At 37.0% G+C, this 15,483-nt stretch overlaps 3 protein-coding genes across 6 annotated transcripts; 2 read left to right on the forward strand and 1 right to left on the reverse strand.

Annotated features, from left to right (window-relative positions):
• The first annotated feature begins 541 nt into the window (after positions 1-541).
• LOC139820663 (hydrocephalus-inducing protein) lies at positions 542-8,818 on the forward strand. Of its 2 annotated transcripts, XM_071791091.1 has the most exons (19): positions 542-637; positions 933-1,173; positions 1,265-1,493; positions 1,898-2,125; positions 2,198-2,502; positions 2,582-2,741; positions 2,820-3,015; positions 3,095-3,328; positions 3,423-3,586; positions 3,654-3,858; positions 4,007-4,581; positions 4,909-5,044; positions 5,529-5,819; positions 5,959-6,171; positions 6,283-6,396; positions 7,165-7,392; positions 7,468-7,613; positions 7,987-8,170; positions 8,466-8,818. In XM_071791091.1, exons 2-19 carry the CDS (start codon positions 1,002-1,004, stop codon positions 8,622-8,624), a joined length of 3,939 nt encoding a protein of 1,312 aa, XP_071647192.1. In that variant the 5' UTR covers positions 542-637; positions 933-1,001; the 3' UTR covers positions 8,625-8,818. The 2 variants fall into 2 exon arrangements, with proteins under 2 accessions (XP_071647192.1, XP_071647191.1); XM_071791090.1 differs by lacking the exon at positions 542-637 and having other exon boundaries at positions 829-1,173.
• A 156-nt stretch (positions 8,819-8,974) lies between these two features.
• Positions 8,975-11,288, forward strand: LOC139820666 (neuralized-like protein 2). 3 transcript variants are annotated; one of them, XM_071791097.1, is made up of 3 exons: positions 8,975-9,871; positions 10,155-10,475; positions 10,548-11,288. In XM_071791097.1, exons 1-3 carry the CDS (start codon positions 9,499-9,501, stop codon positions 10,667-10,669), a joined length of 816 nt encoding a protein of 271 aa, XP_071647198.1. In that variant the 5' UTR covers positions 8,975-9,498; the 3' UTR covers positions 10,670-11,288. The 3 variants fall into 3 exon arrangements, with proteins under 3 accessions (XP_071647198.1, XP_071647196.1, XP_071647197.1); XM_071791095.1 differs by having other exon boundaries at positions 8,981-9,871; positions 10,143-10,475; XM_071791096.1 differs by having other exon boundaries at positions 8,981-9,871; positions 10,143-10,475; positions 10,551-11,288.
• A 51-nt stretch (positions 11,289-11,339) lies between these two features.
• Positions 11,340-14,044, reverse strand: LOC139820668 (neuronal acetylcholine receptor subunit alpha-2-like). Its single transcript, XM_071791099.1, is given in 8 exon segments — positions 11,340-11,828; positions 12,101-12,253; positions 12,520-12,685; positions 12,848-13,058; positions 13,462-13,477; positions 13,480-13,570; positions 13,652-13,696; positions 13,788-14,044. Coding segments are annotated over 8 exon segments (1,245 nt in total). The 5' UTR covers positions 14,007-14,044; the 3' UTR covers positions 11,340-11,484.
• Between the last annotated feature and the right edge of the window lie 1,439 nt (positions 14,045-15,483).

Here is a 15,483-nt window from a genome sequence, read left to right on the forward strand (position 1 = left end):
AAAATCAAGATACATACGTTACGAAAGTTTTCGGAGTAAATTCCGATCGGAATTATTTCGTTTCCTTTAGAAAACACAATAAAAAATCGACAAAATAACTAAACAATTCTGATATTTCGAAAAATTCCATAATACGTACCGAGATATACATATAACGTTCTCTCTCTTTCTCTCGCGTTGTATTCTCGCGCGTTATATTTGCGCTAAACTAACCGGCGCGATGATTTTAAATCAGCCTACGTATTATGAAAGTTTTCGGAGTGGATTCCAATCGGAGTTATTTCATTTTTTTTAGAAAGCACAATAAATTTCAACTAAACAATTCCGATCGGAATTTACTCCGAAAACTTTTGTGGTATGTGTATCTTGATTTTAAGTCGTCGCGCCAGTTAGTTTAGCGGAAAGCGAAAATATAGCGCGAAGAAAAAATATAGGACGAAAGAATTGTTATGTTTTTTAATACGTATTTACTCGCTCCGCGATCCAAACACGAATACACATACATACACGTGCCTTCAACCTGCGTGCGTACGTACCCCCACTACCTGACTCTCAGGAATTCGGGCGGACACCGTCACTCTTCCGGTTCATATCAATCGAAATCTATTTCGAAAAATTCCATAATACATATACTCAGGTATATAACGTCTCTTTTTTTTCTCGCGCTGTATTCTCGCGCGTTGTATTTTCGCTATTCGTCAGACTAACCGACGCGCGACGCGACGTTTTAAAATCAGATGATGAATCGATCATGTTTTATCGCACGTGTAATGTTTGTCGTATTAAAATAAATAAAAATACTTCTTTACGTTTCCCTCGAAAATGCGAAATATCACGTAATGTATAAAGAAACAAATCGCGCTTGCGACATCGACTTTCTCAATTTTCGGTTGAGATACGAGGGAATTCAATTAACAATTCTCTGTTGGCAGACAAGCGAATACGCATTCGCTTTTTCGAATACCGGCACCGTCGACATCGAATACGCGTGGCAGATAAATATGGACGAGCAGTACCCGGTGAGATCGGTCGCGAATTATTCGTCAAGATCGCGAAGGAACGATGCTCGATCAAAAATTACCTCATTAACGTCTCACGAACATCGTCAACGACACAATCCGAGTTTCGTCGGGAGCGTAAAATCGAATCGTCGACAGCTCCTGTCGTCTCGAGGTGACTCCATTCTCGAACGATTACTGATCTATTAAAAAAAAAAAAAGAAGAGCATATCCGATCCAAATATAAAATATATAAATGTTTACAGACAATCTTATCGAGGTGAAACCAACTGCTCGCCAATGCGGTCCATCCGATCTCTTTAGCAGCAGCGCCGGACTGACGGAAAGAAGTAGCGACAGCTGGTTAGAGAGCGACGATCTTCCGTTTGGAATTTATCCCGAAAAGGGAATTTTATCGCCGGATGAATCCGTGGAATGCGTTTTGCGATTCTCCCCCGTGGATGTGTTCGACTACAAGGCATATCTTACATGCAAGTACGATCGCCATCGCGACTATTTGTCTATTTCGATATCATTTAATTTAATCTGATTCGATTTTGTGAAATAATTTAATTTATACTGCCGGATCTTTCTTGTTATAAATGAAGCTTTTAGTACGCGTAATTATTTAAATTATAAATGGAATTTGTATTTAATAAATAATTTTACGCATATTATTTATTAAATTCAAATTTCGGTGGCGCGCAACTGATATCGGATGTTTTAATAATAAAAATAGTTCTAAAAGTGCAAATGAAATAAATACAAAATAAATATAAATGCAAAAGCCTGCCGCTATCGTCACGTATATTTCCATCCGTTTATTTATCGGATTGATCGTACCCATAAATTCTTGACGCTATCTGCATACGCGCATTTCCGTTTGTTCCGGTGAGCAGAATGGAGAATCTCGATCCGGAGCTGCCGGAGTTGGTTATTCCCATCGTCGGAAGAAGTTTGTTGCCGTACTGCCACTTCGACATACCGGAAAGCGACTATCTGCTCGGTGATAGACGCGACGCGAAACTGCCAGGACCCATCGGTTACCAACCGGATGATAATTCTCTTCCGGAGGGTACGAGAGTGATTGAGCTCGACGTGATCGGAATCGGCGGGTCTCACGTAATGTAAATAATATATATATATATATGTTTAACCGAATAGAGACACAAATACTAATGCGTTATCGGAAATTTCAGCAAGTTCCGAATGATAAATCCAACGTCGGACGACTATCATTTCGCTTGGGAGGATCGTACCCGTCACGCCGAAGGCGAGATCCCGAAATTTCATTGTACACTTCCGGAAGGAATCGCTGAGCGAGGAAAACAAGTCGACTTCGCGTTTACGTTTCTTGCGGAGGACATCGGCATTTTCGAATCCTTCTGGTTGTTCCGTGTCGAAAAATACAATCTGGAGTGTTTTTTTCTGTTCGTCGCAACGGTCAGAGAATCGTCGGTTTGCTGTTCGCTTGCCCATCTAAAAATGAGACCAACCGTATTGGGTTAGATAAAAGAGACTGATAGAAAGATATAAAAACATTCTGTACGATCTTTATACATTGACATCTATGTCCTCCACAGGGACCAATGTGCGAGGTTCGGTAAGCATAATTAACAACGAGGAATTTCAGATTCCCTTTCACATCGCGCGAGATTCTTTATATTCCGAAGGGCGGCTTCAGCATTTAAAGATAACGCCTATGAGTGGCATTTTGCCAGCGAAAAGCGAGCAGATATTTTGGTAAACGAAGAAAAAGCAAGATCTCTGAACATTTCGAAATTTTTCAGATATTTTAATCGGACACCTTTTATTACGTAGGATCGAGTATCAGCCTACGCTTGTTGGCGAATTTCAATTTTCTGTAAAATGCGTTGTAAAAAGAATGAAGGCATTATTGACTATATTTGTTACGACGACGTCGTACGATATTATCGTTTCCGTTACGTACGTCGATCAGCACGGCCAGATAGCGCGACTAAATCAGAATAAAGAAAATATTATCGACTACGGGAAAGTATGTATACATATATATCTAATTTGTTTTAAAATTGAAAAATAAATTTTAACCTACATCAAGCATTCTTAATTTTTAGTTGATGTTAAAAACGCCCGTTACTATCACGTTTGAAATAATAAACTCGAGCAAGATGACGCTTTACTACTCTTGGGACCTCGGCATGACATCGGAAATAATTAGCAGAAATATGTACACGATTGCAATGCCTCAAACGCAGGATCACGTGCTTAGCGAGTCGCGTTCCAACTGTTCTCTCATTGTCACAGCGTTACAAAAGACGGTGATAAAGAATCATCCCATTCTCTTGAAGGTACCGTTTTTGTTTTTTCTATATCAATATCATTATGTTTTCTGAAAGATGTAAACGGAGATTTTACAAATCGCTGCCTCTTTTTCGTATTCAGATTTCTAGAGGACCGACCTACCGACTAATCTTGAAAGCAACAGCGAATAAACCGATTTTGGAGTTCAGTTTTAATTATTACGACTTTGGACCGTGCTACATTCGAAACGTCACTCCGTATCACATCGACTTACGCATCACGAATTCAGACGATGTTCCGTACATGTAAGCTGGTTTTTAATCATATTTAGAAAGTCGAGAGATTAACTAACAAAACGATTCATTTTCTTAGATTGGAATGCAAATTTGAGAAGAAACCACACATCTCTGTAAATCTAGATGCCCTTTCAGAGACAATAATCGCTCGGTCAAGTATTATCGTTCCGATAACATTTCGACCTTTGGAACAGGTGCATTATCGTGATGATTTGCATTTTATAATCAATTCGACGATCGAAAAAAAGATTACTATAACTGGCGAAGGAATTATACATAAGGTATAACTATAATTTAAAAATACATTTATATATAGTACATATTATTTATTAATTATTCCATTTAATACTAGACTATATGTAATCTGTGCAATTCATTTAAATAAAAAGCTTACAGAATTACTTTTAATTCTGTACTCTGTTATGGCAGATTCGTTTAGTAAATCCGCGCGACAAATCAGTGGATCTTGGTAATCTACCAATTAATAAAATAGCAACTAAAAAAGTGCCAGTGATCAACGACGGACGTGCTGCACTCGAGTTGAAGTTCGATCTTATGAAGAATCTACCTGGATACGATCGATTTCGCGAACGATTTCAAATTTGTCCGGATAAGATCGACCAAGAGAATTCCAAAAAGGATCACACTCGAGCATCGATTTCTGAAACAAAACGTTCGCATACGCTCGACGTGACTCTTCAGACCGTCGAACCCGATCTGTCCGAAGTTCTGGAGATCGAGCCGGCAGAATCGATCGTACTTCAGCCGGGGAAAATTGCGAATGTCGTTGTAAAATACAAATCTACGCGCAGGATGCGTCCTTTCGTCGTTAAGATGGCTTACCAAACCAATTCCATGATTCAACCGTTATTTATCTTGCGCGGAAGCTGTATAGGCGCGGAGTTCCGTTTGAACAGGACTTATGTTCCTTTCGGTATAGTCGTTCAACGTTGTCTCAGCGAGACAAAGATAGTGCTATTGAACACGGGAGATATTGGTGCCAGGTTGGTTTTTATTACCTAACTAATATAATAAGTAAAAAATAAATAAAGAATGTAGGACTTTATATTAATTTAAGAAATTAAGGGACTTTAAAGTATCTTTGGACATAAATTTCTTTTAATAAAACGCATTCTTAAAAATATATGCTCTTTTCTCTATAACAAATAATTTAAGCGTCTTTTATTTTCTATATACACGTACGGTTCCCATCCGTATATTTTACAAGTATTCTTTTTACATGTAATTTTTATTACTTTAATGCGAGATAAAGATTGATTTATTCAGATTCATTAATGTCGTACGATAACGTATGATTTATCGATCTCCAGATTCAAGTGGAACACGTCGAAATTGCCCAGTGATTTTAGCATCGCTCCTGCGGCTGGCTATTGCTCTCCTGGTATGGACGTCAACTTCGTTGTCAGTTTCCGACCTACTCAGCACGACAGTTTGATCGAGGGCAATGTAAGCGTATACAACTTCTACCCTTGTGTACCCGTGCACACAAATACTCTCGATCTTCGGCGAGAGTCTCGCGTACCTTCCGTACAATATACGCCAAACACAAAAGTGGTTTATTGCGCAACACAGTATATCTCTCCCCATATTTCTACATCGTATTTAACTTTTCGAAGTAACTTTTCCCCTCAGAACTTGAGAACGAGACTCTTGTATACGTGCCTGATATATATTTCTCGAGACTTTGCTATATTTTAATAAATTCCTTTAAAAGTTATTTTAATATTAATTTCTATAAATGCGTAAAATACCTAATAATTGTTATTTTGAAAAAGCTTCTAATACGCAAATTCTATTCTAATTTAAATCTGATATTAATCTTATCTGGCGTGCAAGGAAATACTAGGACAGCGCAAAAATTACATATTTTTACAGTGATATACATATATATATAATCCTAGACAAGAAGAATAGTTTACTTTGTTTTCAGGCAACGCTTGAAATTGAAAAATATGGAGATCTCAGCGTAAGAATTACCGGAGCTAGCTGCAAGCTACCCGACCCGGTTGACACTCTGTTCTTCTCGTGTCGCGTTCGCGAGAAAATAATGAGGTCTCTAAACGTCGAAAACGACACCGCGACTCCTTGGAAATTGAAACCGGAGATTACCGGCGACTATTTCTTCGTCGACGAGGTCTTGCACGTTCCTTCGAAAAAATCTGCTACCTGCGCAGTCACCTATGCCCCTCTAGTCATGAACAGCGAGAATAATCACCACGAAGTAATTAAAAGAGAACTTGGCTAATTTCGAGTGAAATGATATCGTATAATTTCGCAGTAACGAATAGAACGGCTTTGTAAATTCTACATGAAAGCAACAGGTCGACAAACGTGTAATATTTCCGTAAATTATATCTCAGGGTACGTTGCTTCTAAAGCTACCGGATGACAAAGCGCCTTTGGTGTACTGTCTTCGAGGACTCAGTCTACCTCCGCAAGTTCTCCAAAGGATTACACGTCAATTCCCGGCAAAGACGAAGTACACCGAATTGTTACCTGTCTACAATTGGCTGAGCAGGCAGCAACGATTCGAATGCAAAATTGTGAATACAAACGGCAACGAGCCCGTCGAGGTTTAGAAATTTTCTGAGAAATTTAGAACGTGAAATAATTAATTAAATTAATGTATATTAACGCAATATAATGAAATTCGTATATTTTCTTTCCTTAATTTACTTTTTCAGAATGTCAAAGTATTCACTTTTATCGGCAATAGCAAGATAGATGTGCCGGCGAACGGCCAGCGAGATTATCGCGCAGAGTTTTACTCCTACAAAGAATCGAAATATAATTTTAAGGTAAATTATTAAAGAAAATGTAAATAATGTAAAAGTTATTTTCGAAAAGACTTTTAGGTAATACATAGGTAGAATGCAACTTTCTAACTGTTTTTGAACGTGCTTTCGTTGTGTAAAGTAATATTTTGCAAAATAATTAGAATCACGCGCGTGTACAGGTAACGTTCACTAACGAAGAGGGCGAATATCAATTTTATGAACTCCAATACGATATTACAAGACCACAAGAGATCGAGTCGATTAAGTTGGTCACTGCGGTACGATCTCCGGTGTGCCATGCTTTAAGGCTCGATAATCCACTTAAGGACCAGTATGTAACATATACGGCAAACTGTCAGCATCCCTGCATCATGATCTACGACGTACCAAAGCTTGTAGCACCCTTACACAGCGTTAGTCATCGGATTTTGTCGATAATATGTTGAAAGTTATACCCAATTAAGTTCAATTTTCCCGAAAGTGCATTAAAATATTAACTCCTTCCGGTCCAAACTATTAGCTATATCTAAATAAATAAATGCATTAATAAAATACATAAATAAAAATTCAAAAATTTGTATTACTTGGAGAAATCTATGGAGATCTTTTAAAATATAGTTTGCCGATTATAATCGCTATTTGAATGCTTGAAACATTATGCGATAGGCTACCGCAATACGTTATATCGACATGGCAAAGGGTTAATAATAAAGGAATTACATCCGCAACTTGTAAATTAATTTAATCGTGGCAAACAAATAACGATAACGATCGCCGTGAATGTGACAGGAAACCATCGGTATTGAGTATCGTCCTTTACACCCTGCCGAGGAAACCGCGGTAAACTTGGACATCAACTGCGAGGAGCTCGGACTGTTTCCCTATGAGCTGCGATTGCGAGCGATACCAGCACCCGCGGAGAAAACGACTCACGTCGTCGCGGTACTCGGCGGTTCCACCACCTTCTCTCTGACTATAAGCAATCACGCCCGAAAGACTGCGGTATTCGCCATCAAGGTGAGCATAAAACGTTTTCTCTCATACTTTCTTTTTGCCATAACAATCGTTAGAAAAGTCTCATTCTCGGTTTAGGTGAATAACGAATGCTTCACGACTCCGAAGAACGTCGAGGTGCCAGCTTTGAAGAATGCTACATTCGATGTAACTTACGAGCCCTGCGACGTCGACAACATCTCCGCTACTTTGACAGCCACATCCGAGATTGCCGGCGAATTTGTGTACGATAATTCGCAATTAAGATGGCTTAATCCTTTGTGATTCTACATCGAATTAAACTCGAGAGACATATGCTGCGATAGCCTATCGCATAGTTCTTCAAGTACTCAAATCTGTACACGATTGTAATTGACAAACTACATTTTTAGGATCTCCAGAAATTCCTTTAAATAATAAAAATTCTTTAGTTTATGTCAAATTAACCGATTAGATAAAAATTGATGAAATATTTTATCTTTACTCATTGTCAGTTGCGAGAGAAGTTTGGAGATCAAAGAGTTAAGCCTGTCTTGCTGATTGCTTCGTCATTCAGTGCACAGTCAGAATATAATAAGTCAAATATATAGAATGTGTTTCTAAATTGTTTATATACAGATTTCCTCTTGTCGGCACGTATTCCTTACCGAAACCTCAAGGACCGTATACAGTTACCGCTGACGTGCCGGCTTCTATACCATTCAAAAATATATTTAAAGAAACCAAATCTTTCGAGCTTATCTTGGACAATCCCGAAGTTTTCGCAACGACGACGTCGTTGGACAAAATTAAAGCCAAACAGGTAATTGTACAAAATTTTTATATTATCTTTTTTGAATGATAATAATTAATCTCTGAAATTGGAAATGTTATTTATCTCTCAAGAAAGAGAGCTCTAATATATATAAATAATTTATACAACATTTTTAATAATGGAAAGAAAAGGAGTCTTTTATAAAAATTCACTTATTAATAATTTGTAATTAATAGAATTTATTTTAATTGTTAGTTATTTCAATACCACGTAATCTTATAATTTATCAGATTTATTAATTATTACGATCTAACAACACATTAACATGAATAAATATCGCAAGGTGGTCTCTATCATCGTTCGCTTAAAAGATACGTCAAACAGTAAGGTAGAACTGGAAAACGACGGTTATCCAGTAACCGGAAAACTTCTGATATGCAGCACAGATCCTAAGATTTCCCATATCAATTGGATTTATTATTTAAGAGGTGTACGCGAATAATAATTCTGGCATACAATGCAGATACAGATTCTAAAATTTCCTTTATCAAGTTGATTTATTATTTAAGAATTGTGTACATGAATAATAAATGAGTAACATATCAATATCTAACGAGATATCGCTGTTTTATCGCATTTTATTCGCGTCATAAAATTGTATTGATTACAAATGATAATTATATCATTAAAAAAAAAATGCGCTCTTTCTGCGAGAGAGATCATGTTTTAAAGCTCTAATCATGTAAAGTCCAAAGGGTATCTAGATACTCGTCCGTCATGGTTGCGCACGCGCCTCGCTCCGGAGGCCCCGGAGTAGTCCGGAGTCCGGAGCGCCATAGTGATTCGCAATCCCTGTAATGGTGGTTCGTAGCAGCAGTAGCAGCTTCGTAAACACAGGAGGATCCGGAAACGTTCCCGGCTAGGCCGTCGCCCGCGACAACATGTGAATTTCGTGAAACCGGCGTCTCTCGGATCCCCCCGTGATCGCCGCGACTGCTCCGTAGCGAGAACCTAACCTAACGAAAGCCTCTTTCAAGCGACGGTGAGTTTCACGGCGGTCGACACCGCTGCTACTATTCTCGTATAATCCGCTTCCTCATAAACTTTGGTATCGCTCGTCGTTCCTACGGGCGGAACGATTTCTTTCACGGGCGAAGTCCTACTCGCGTTTCCTCCCGGTCGAGTGTCCCCGGGGGCGCCGAGCCGCCACGAAAACGGATCTCGCACGATTTCCGTTCGATGACGGTGTGTCATAGGAGCGGCTCGTGTTGATCCGACAGCATCAGGCCATCAGGCATGCACCTAGTGCATGCGGCGCAATCATACGCGCGCGATCTTGTTCGGGTGTGCGTACTTTCGTCCTACGTCGCGCCACCATGAGCGAGGAGTCTAGGAAGATAGTGACCAGGTTCCACCCCATCCACGGCGAGAACATCCTCCTGTGCGAGGACAGCACGGTGGCAGTGCGCACCACAAGCTTTGCCAACTCGGTAGCCTTCAGCGAGAAGCCGTTGCAGCCAGGGGAGATTTTCCTCGTGGAGATCGAGAAGACGGAGAGGGGATGGAGCGGACACATGCGGCTGGGTCTCACCCTGATCGATCCGGCTTCGGTCAACAACAACCTGCCTCAATACGCGATGCCTAATCTGGTTCGACTAGGCAACACATGGATCCTCGCTATAACTAGGAATCAAACTATCTGGGACAACTTTGACGGTGGTCTATCATCTACATACACCTCTCTTACTGGTTAGTATCTGTTATACGAAATTACTATGATAATCTTGTAAAAATTCTATTTATGAATGTAATATTACTTTAACTTGTGAAGGAAGTTTGTTAGAAACGATATAATATGTTTGTAATATTGATAAAAATTACTATGATACAAAAAATAAAATAATAAAGGTATGAGAACATAATAAAAGCGTTAACGATAATGTTACATATATTAGATGCATTCCAAATTTGTAGCATATTATATGCTTGCTGAATGTTATGTGCTTATCCATCATCAAAGGTATACCACCAGGAATACCAGCCAGAGAGAAGAAACTGGTCACGGATGGAGTCAACGTGCAAACGTCGCGCGGTGTTATTCCCTTCAATGCTCTCAAGCCAAATATAGACGGTTCTTCCCAGTGCATCCTGCCTACGGATGCGGGCAGTCGTATCGGTATCATGTATGTGCCGCAAGCTGGATGTCCCGATAAGGCAGAAATGCATTTCATTATCAACGGCGAGGATCAGGGTGTATGCGGAAAGGATATTCCTTATAAGGCGGGACCCTTGCGCGCGGTGGTGGATGTCTACGGTACCACGAAACAAGTTCGGATAGTTCAACTGTATGGAGGTGAATATCTATAATCTATATCTTACATTAAGTCTTGCTTCTTTTCTCAACGCGCTTTCTGTGTGTTTTCAGCAGTATCAACGCTACAGAGTGCATGCCGCGACGCTATATTGCAATACACCAAGAGAAACGCAGTCAATCTGCTCCCTTTGCCGAGACTATTGAAGGACTATTTGTTATATCAATCACAGTGAGAATCAGCTCATTCCGTTTTCGCATATATGTTTAGGAAGCAGTACCCGTTAATTTCTATATCTTTTTCCCAGTGATATTTTCAGTGTTTAGTATGTATATGCGTAATACATGTTCTATTAATTATCGATGACTGCCGGTACATGTGTCGACTCGAAACGTTCGTACGAATTTATTTGTTTCTATACATATCTTTTCGGAAGTGTATACGATAGAAACTATTGACATCTACATAACGAAGGCTTGTTTTACTCGCGCGTTTTGAAGATTTTTCTGGGGTGGAAATACTAAATCATGATGTGTACATAGTGTAACGAAATGTTGATCGCTGCAAAGTCGAAAAATTCAGCGAGATCGTATTGAAAGTTTAACTGTAAGTATCATTCGGAAATGATCATTTATGAGACGTGATGACGCCATACATAAAAGTTAGGTATATTTTCGGGCAGTTACTTTCGCTCTACCTATATTTGCTGAGTTCTCTATTTATTATAAGATACGTAGGGTTAAGTTGCAATTGACACTGTTGTTAAATAAACAAAAACGAAGGATATTAATATAAGTGTCCAAAGCAAACTTGTTTTACAAAATAAAGATATTTATAAGAAGGAAAAAAGAAAACTATCCCATCGACATCAGGATCCAATCTATCCAATCGATGTATATCCTATATAACATTATATAATATGTGCATATCTTGTATATTTTTTACTTGTTATAAAATTACATCATTTAACAACATTATGATACACATATCCATAGCAACTTAATTAAAAATAAATGTATCTTTTTATATATTAGAGAATTATGTTGCAGCTTAGTTCGTAGGGAAACACGTACTTAACAATACAATGTAGGCGATAAGTGCGCTTAGAAATGCCAACCATCCTATAAGCACTATAATATATTTCCATGGCGATGTTTTGCTATTCGATTGCACGAGGTCAGTATTGTCATCCACATCTACTTCTATTTTGGCTGTCGCGGCAGGATCCAGAATGCTGACTAAAAGAATTCGTCCGAATCGACTGCGCAAAATGGACGTCGTGCCGGCTGAGATCCACATGGGTGGCTCGGTAGTCAGTTCTTGCAGGTGTCGCAAAATACTGGTAAGGATGAGAGCGAACGTTGCTATCCCGAGAGAACTCTCGTAAAAGAAAACTGATAAAAAATATATTTATGATTTAAAATTCTTTCTTTTCTCTTTGTTCCTTTCTTGTTATGCACAGCGAAACTAGGAAGTAAACTAAAAAGCTAGCGATAATAGTTAAGTTAAGCATTTAATTAAATATATATAAATTGGATAAACTAATTTTGCAGAAATTAATATTGAAATATTAATTGTTGAGAATCGAAGAATATTAAGATGGATAAATAGCGAATAGGTTTTTTTACTTGTTACTTTATTAAATTATATTGTGTTAAATACTTACGTATTTTGGGAGTGTTAATGCCGCTCTTTGGCATTTCCCAATGGACGTCTTGTATGCACAATAAATGACAAATGAAATTGAGATTAGCAATCACCATTCGCTCGAAAGATTTCGGTTCTAGCCACAATGTCATCAGAGTCATCACCATTAGCACTGTGAACATTATGTAAAATGCGCAACATATCGAAATTAATAGAAGGAGCAAGTAAATGAAGTTAATTTATTTTATTGCTCGTTGAAAATTAAGTTACCATCTATCAATATATATGGTAAATTTAATATCAACAAATTATTTTTACAAAATTTGATCGCGAGTTTTTATCACATATGCTTTGAATAATAAAGAAAAGGATATTTTGCCATCAATAAAACAATATTAATTAATATTAATAAAAATCAATAAAATGCGCAACACGTACCTATGGTAGGTGATATGTACGCAATGCGTATGATGCCCGAATGACTCTTCAGAATAAAGTGATAGGAAAGCATTTTGACGGTCGAACCCGAATTGTATTTGTATCTATTTTCCCATCTTGTTATATAAAGTTCCACTAAATCCCACTCGACATTCTCTGAATTATACTTGCCTGTGACTGTAATTAAATTGGCAGATTAAAAATTAAAGAAGAGAACTTATGAAAGCATTACTAAAAAAATCTAACTTTTTTATACACATATTGCGCAACTATTGCTTATCTCAGATACGAAATAAATCTGTTTTAGTGGAAAATGAACAAATTATACCACATTCTGATTGGTAACAAGCTCGATCTCGTCACCGGAATGTGACCACGATCCGAATTGTATAGTGCAATTCAGAGTATGATATGGCCACCACGTGTTATCTGAGGTACATTTTGTAGCATACTTTGCTGCCATGAACCATCTAACTTCCCCCGACCTCGAGACCCAACAATTTAAAATATCGTGACCCGATGCGCTTTCTCCAATTCGTCTAAACATCCAAATAATTTGATAAATTCCATTAAACACAATATCATTCCACAATTTGGGCATAGAAATTAGGAAATGTGTCAAGATATTTTCTACATCTCAGATTTGTTTTAATTTTTCGATGTAATTTTATTGATGCTTGTTGAGATCGTGTACGTTTAGCTCTAACAATTGTAAGTGAAATAAGTTAGGAGATGTTAATAGAAATCTTTTAATTGACGATACATTATTTGCTGTATTTAGTATATTTAGAACATAATTGTAGATAAATTGAATTCGGATTCTGATATTTGAAAATTAATATATTTATACAAGAAAGATCGATATTGATGTAATTATTGCTAAGTTTAAATGTTTTCCTAATTATTAAGATATTATGGAAATGTATATTATACATTACATACTCGTTATGTATCAAATGTCAGGCACCCAAATTTGATAATCTGTTACAAGTACCCGATTGATGTCGTCAAATTCTGCAGGGTCCCACGTTAAATGCGAATCATTCCATGACTGTCCAAACAAAATATTAATATAAAACTCAAACGTTATGTTTAGAAACTTGTAAAGTACTATTTATATACGTAAATTTACCATTGAGATCCATGTATGCAATAGGAAGGTTTCACTTTCAAAAGTCTATAAAATAAATTAACAGTTTTAAATTTGGTTCTCTAGATTTTCTTTTGTAAATTACAGCATATTTTTGACTAATTTGAAGTCTACTTACGTATTCAAAGAAGTGTGGATACAGCCAAAAAATCACACGCGTTATGTTATTATTGTTCTGGACCGGTCTTACATCGGGATCGTACTCGCAAAGAAGATGCCTTTTTAATTTTACCATAGTTGATTTGGTCTCGGCACTACAACTACTGTCCGCTATCACGTCGGTGCACACGATAACGAATATAAACAGCAGGATAGGAAAGAAACCCATTCTGCCCATTTCGAATAGCTACGACACGACGAACGGATCTACAACGACTGAATCGCTTAGCGATGGATTATATGAAAGCAGAACGATAATTATACGCCCAGTGAAATGTAAAACTACAGATCACGAAGACCGCCCCCCTCATCAACAAGCTCTTATTGACAATAGAAATTGTTTTATCTTTTTTTTTAATCATAGACGTGACAAACACATTTTCCGAAAGCACAAAATTATCTTAACTATATGAATTTTTTTATTATTTTAAATTATTTTATTCATTTTAAACTTAAAGTTAGAAAATGTAGCATATATGTAATATTTATAAATTCAAAAACAATTATATCGAAAACCATTGTGAAAACAATATTATTTAGTATTTATATTATTACAAATATAGAAAATTTTTAAGCAGATAGATAAAAATAATGGAATTAAAAACGGTTATAATGATGCAGAAAATCAAATTTAAAACTGTAACTTATTTTTATATTAATAACATTATATACTTCACTGATTTCTTATTACAGCATTTTTAACTAATTTTATGTAACAATATTATGCTTTTATTTTAAATAGCTCTCCCCATACTTTTTTAAATATATTCATGCAATTGTAATGAAACATCTAAAATTACATAAATTGTTCGAATAAAAGAGTATCACTAACGAAATTTAACAAGGAACGAATAAAAAGACGAAGTACATTTTATTTAAAAATGTAAACAATTATTTATTTTAATCTTTCACAAAAGGCAAACAGAACATATTTTTTAAAAGGATTTTGAACATTATGGAGAACGTTTTGATTGCACCATTGATTAATTTGCTCCCGAAGGTACAAGAGTGATTAAGATGATAACATAGGTGAGGATCACACAGAAGAATGACAACCACTCAACGATAGCGGCGAAATGTCTCCAGGACGATTCTTTCATCCTCATTCCGGACTTTGGAAGATCCGAGCTGTCTTCAGCCACTATACCTCCACCTGCTATCTTAGATTCCTCGTCGTTCAAGACCAAAAGTCGACCAGCCCTGTTGCTCAAGATGAACGTCGTCGTAGAAAACATCCAACTTGGCATCTCCATACTCATGTTTTGCAGTTTACGTAACAAGGCTGTCAGAATTAACGCGAATGTAGCCAATGCCAAGGAATCGCGGTAGAACAGCACTGCAGGATGAATATAAGAAATGTAACTTGTTATTTGTAATTTAAATCATGTAGTTTTGCGTGTGATTCTGATAATTGATTCTAGATTCTATTGTATCTTAATTTTTAATTCGAATACTATCTTTCATTGTATTATATAATATTTGAACAATATTTATATTGGATAATTATTGATACGAAAAGATTTCATTTCGAAGTTGTGAAATTGAAATGTCTCTTTCTTTCATATTTAACTTAGGATATTTGTTGTTAATTATGACATTCTTCGTGCACCGTGGTTTTGATACTCACCTATATTAGAAGGATTAACGCCATTGTA

This window comes from Temnothorax longispinosus, chromosome 10 (assembly GCF_030848805.1).
Source record: "Temnothorax longispinosus isolate EJ_2023e chromosome 10, Tlon_JGU_v1, whole genome shotgun sequence".
Lineage (NCBI taxonomy): Eukaryota > Metazoa > Arthropoda > Insecta > Hymenoptera > Formicidae > Temnothorax > Temnothorax longispinosus.